Source organism: Dipodomys ordii, unplaced genomic scaffold (assembly GCF_000151885.1).
Source record: "Dipodomys ordii isolate 6190 unplaced genomic scaffold, Dord_2.0 Scaffold15, whole genome shotgun sequence".
Classification (NCBI taxonomy): Eukaryota; Metazoa; Chordata; class Mammalia; order Rodentia; family Heteromyidae; genus Dipodomys; species Dipodomys ordii.
The window spans coordinates 461,028-464,660 of NW_012267231.1; the positions used below are offsets into that span (position 1 = coordinate 461,028).

Here is a 3,633-nt window from a genome sequence, read left to right on the forward strand (position 1 = left end):
CCGGCGGGCAGGGGACCCCCCCGAGGGCGGGGCCTGGCGGGCAGGGGACCCCCCCGAGGGCGGGGCCTGGCGGGCAGGGGACCCGCTGTCAGAGGCCCTGGAGGACTCGGCCCATAATCACGATGCTGGCTGCACACAGAAAAGCCAGAGCCGGAGGCGGACGGCCCAGCCCACACAGGAGCGGAGCTGCCCAGTGAGCAGCTGAAGCCCCGCACGGCCTGTGCAGAAGGCCGGCCTCTCACGCAGACAGGCGCGGGAAACACACAAGAAGTGTGGCTCTAGGGACGGTGTCCACGGTGAGGTAAACAGAGAGGGCGCCTGGCCCACCATTGCAGGTAGTAGCAAGGAGGAGACGCGATTTCAAGGCCACGTGTATTGTGTATAGTCCGCACACACAGACAACGTATTTTGCATGTATTGTTGACTCAACAGGCTAAAATAGCAGGTCACAATCATCCTAAGTGAGCTTGATGTACACAGTTCCTTTACGGGCCCCTGTGAGGCAATCGCATGTACTGGGTACACAGGTGACAACTGTACACGCATGTTCACACACAGGTGACAGGTGAGCTTGTTTCCACATCTGTTGGTCACTAAACTATGAAAACTGCCAGGCTCTAAATGGGAGTCCAGGAGTCAGGCGGGAACAGGAAGAAGATCAAGCTGGGCAGTTGTGCAATAGGGAATTTCATGCACAGATGCACGATAACGAGAACAATTGCAAAACACACCAGAACTACAACCTGGCAGGAAGTGGCCACACCCTGGCTCAGCCAGCACTCCGGCCCGGCAGCAGGCTGCCCAGCCCTGGGCTGCTGCCCGCTTTGTCCTTTGTCCTTTGTCCTGCGTCCCTGCCATAAGGACGGAGTTGATTCAGACCACTTACGTAGCCTCATCCCAATTTTAAAACTTCCTTCTGGTCCCAGATTCTCTGAATGCGCTCTCGGTTTACTAGGCCACTCCTCCACTCCAATGTGTATTTTTGCATCCTGTTATATGGAGTGACAATGGGAAACAAGTATAGTATCCATAAGCCACTATTCCAAACACAGAGGAGACAGGAGCGTTGGGAAGGTGGTCTGGCATGACCGTTACAGGGAGGACACAGTCCCTGTGACCACGGCATGTGGAACCCACGTGGTGTTCAAGCTCTGCCCAGTGGCAGGCAGTTTTGGAAGGGGGTCTGCCATACAGGGAAAGGCGGTGTGAGGCTGGTGGGCTGCCCCGAGGTCCCCTGCCCTGGCCAGAGGAGCGTGTGAGTCTGGAAATTCCCACCATCGAAAGCCTAGAGGAAGTCTGCAAACTTCTCGAGGTGCAAGTGAGATCAGCAAGCAGAAGTAGACAGTTACTCCTGAATAGTCCCAGACTCAATTGAGCCTTAATCTCCATCTTTTCCAATGAACCACAGGATAATCCTGCATTACATGCAGGCCAAGTGTCCTGGCTAAGGAGTCCAGATACACAGCCCAGAAAACAGGGTGAGGACTAGCTCTCAACGCATGCGTCCCTCTTCTAGTGCTAAACTGATTAAGCCTTGTGAAATCCTCAAGGACAGTCAGTAGTTTCTGGGTGTGTTTTATGGGGCACTGATACTAGATCACAGCACACACGCCTCTCAGGTGTCTGTGGGCGCTGTGAGATGTCTGTCTGGCATCTGATCTCCAGTCGCCCTGCATGGAAGGGAGCAAAGGACTAAGGTTTTCTCAGAATGACGGCCTGATGCTTCGGGGTGGTGGCGAGTCGCATTCTGAGGGTCCTGGCGGTGACACGTCCACACACCACACATCTCTGGCACCCAGAGGCAAGCGCCCTCTCCAGGGGCATGAGACGAAGCACTGGCCCCACACCTCCCTGAAAGCAGGGGCCTAGACATTTGAGCAAACCAGGTCATTCAGACCCGCCACCAGCACCTGCCCACACTTGGCCTTGCTTCTGCCCAGCTGGCCAGCAGGCCTCCGGAACTTTCCCTGGTCGTGGGTGGCTTGAAGGTACTGGTCAGCGCTGCTGTGCTGCTGGTCGCTGCTGGACGCTGCCGACATGGAGTCAGACTCCGTGAAGGCCGGCTTGGCCCGGGCCTTCAGAGGGGGCTGCAGGTACTGGCCATTTCGGGAACGTGGCTTTCTGTACACAGATGTGGGTTGGTCAAGTTGGCACTCAAAGCCAAAATCCCCCGGCCTGCAGAATGTATTTCTCTGGTACTCAGGATTGAAAATGCCACTTTCTGACCCTTCACCAATATAAACGTGAGGAGCCCCAGGGAGGTCGGTCGGAGAGCGGGTGGGGGGTGGCCACGGGACCACGCCTCTCCTCAGCATGGCCTCCTCTTCCTCACTCAGCTGTGGAGAGGGGGGCCGGAGTGGTGCCCAGGACACGTGCTGGCACACGCCCCTGGCGTGCCGCTCCAAGTCACCAGAAGCGTCTATCCTGAAAGGCCTCTCTGGCCGGAACGTTGGCTGTGCTTTCCTGTGAGAGTTGCGTTCATCCATGATGAGGTATTTGGGGGTCTGGGGTCTACGACCATGTGCCGTGGGGGCCGGGACCCTGGGCCCACAGCCAGGGGTGCTGACTGGCTCCTGTGTGTGCTGTGCACACGTCCCGGGGGCGCAGGGTCTGCTCTGGTACAGGCCACCCGTGTTCGCACGCAGCCCGCGTCGCCACCTGCAAACCAGGGCCGTTACCGATCTTAAGGTGCTCCGGGGTGTTCTGTGGCTGCACACACACACACACACACACACACACACACACACACACACACACACACACACGTCTGTGGGAAACTGCATGGAATAGGTTTGTTCCGGAAGGCTCAGGGCCCTGGGACAGGCAGCACCAACCTCCTTGTGGGGGTTAGGGGAAGGGCCTTCTGCTCACACGTCTTATGATGGAGCCCTCGGCCTTGGAGGAGCACGTGTGAAGCTACATGTGTGGGGAGCTAGCCTGAGGGGCACACGTAGGAACGCTGTTACCTCCAAGCCCGTCCCAGAACCCCAGGCTATCCCTCAGCTGTTCACTGGGAGGGGGAAGGAGGGAGGGGGGGAGGGGGAGCTGCACCTGCTCCCAGGCTCCTCCCTGTGTGGGGGGAGGGGGAGCTGCACCTGCTCCCAGGCTCCTCCCTGTGGGGAGGGGGGGAGGGGAGCTGCACCTGCTCCCAGGCTCCTCCCTGTGGGGTGGGGGGGACGGGGAACTGCACCTGCTCCCAGGCTCCTCCCTGTGGGGGAGGGGGAGCTGCACCTGCTCCCAGGCTCCTCCCTGTGGGGGAGGGGGAGCTGCACCTGCTCCCAGGCTCCTCCCTGTGGGGGCGGGGGGGAGGGGGAACTGCACCTGCTCCCAGGCTCCTCCCTGTGGGGGAGGGGGAGCTGCACCTGCTCCCAGGCTCCTCCCTGTGGGGGCGGGGGGGGAGGGGGAGCTGCACCTGCTCCCAGGCTCCTCCCTGTGGGGGGGAGGGGGAGCTGCACCTGCTCCCAGGCTCCTCCCTGTGGGGGGGGAGGGGGAGCTGCACCTGCTCCCAGGCTCCTCCCTGTGGGGGGGAGGGGAGCTGCACCTGCTCCCAGGCTCCTCCCTGTGGGGGAGGGGGGGAGGGGGAGCTGCACCTGCTCCCAGGCTCCTCCCTGCGGGGGGAGGGGGGGAGGGGGA

The 3,633-nt window shown here is 60.7% G+C and overlaps 1 protein-coding gene across 1 annotated transcript in view; it reads right to left on the reverse strand.

Annotated features, from left to right (window-relative positions):
* Nucleotides 1–1,865: 1,865 nt before the first annotated feature.
* The window catches only part of Tmc3 (transmembrane channel-like 3), a 35,695-nt gene continuing 33,927 nt past the window's right edge, over nucleotides 1,866–3,633 (reverse strand). The window contains 1 exon segment of the mRNA XM_013011848.1: nucleotides 1,866–2,658. Within this exon segment, the coding sequence (XP_012867302.1) occupies nucleotides 1,866–2,658 (793 nt within the window).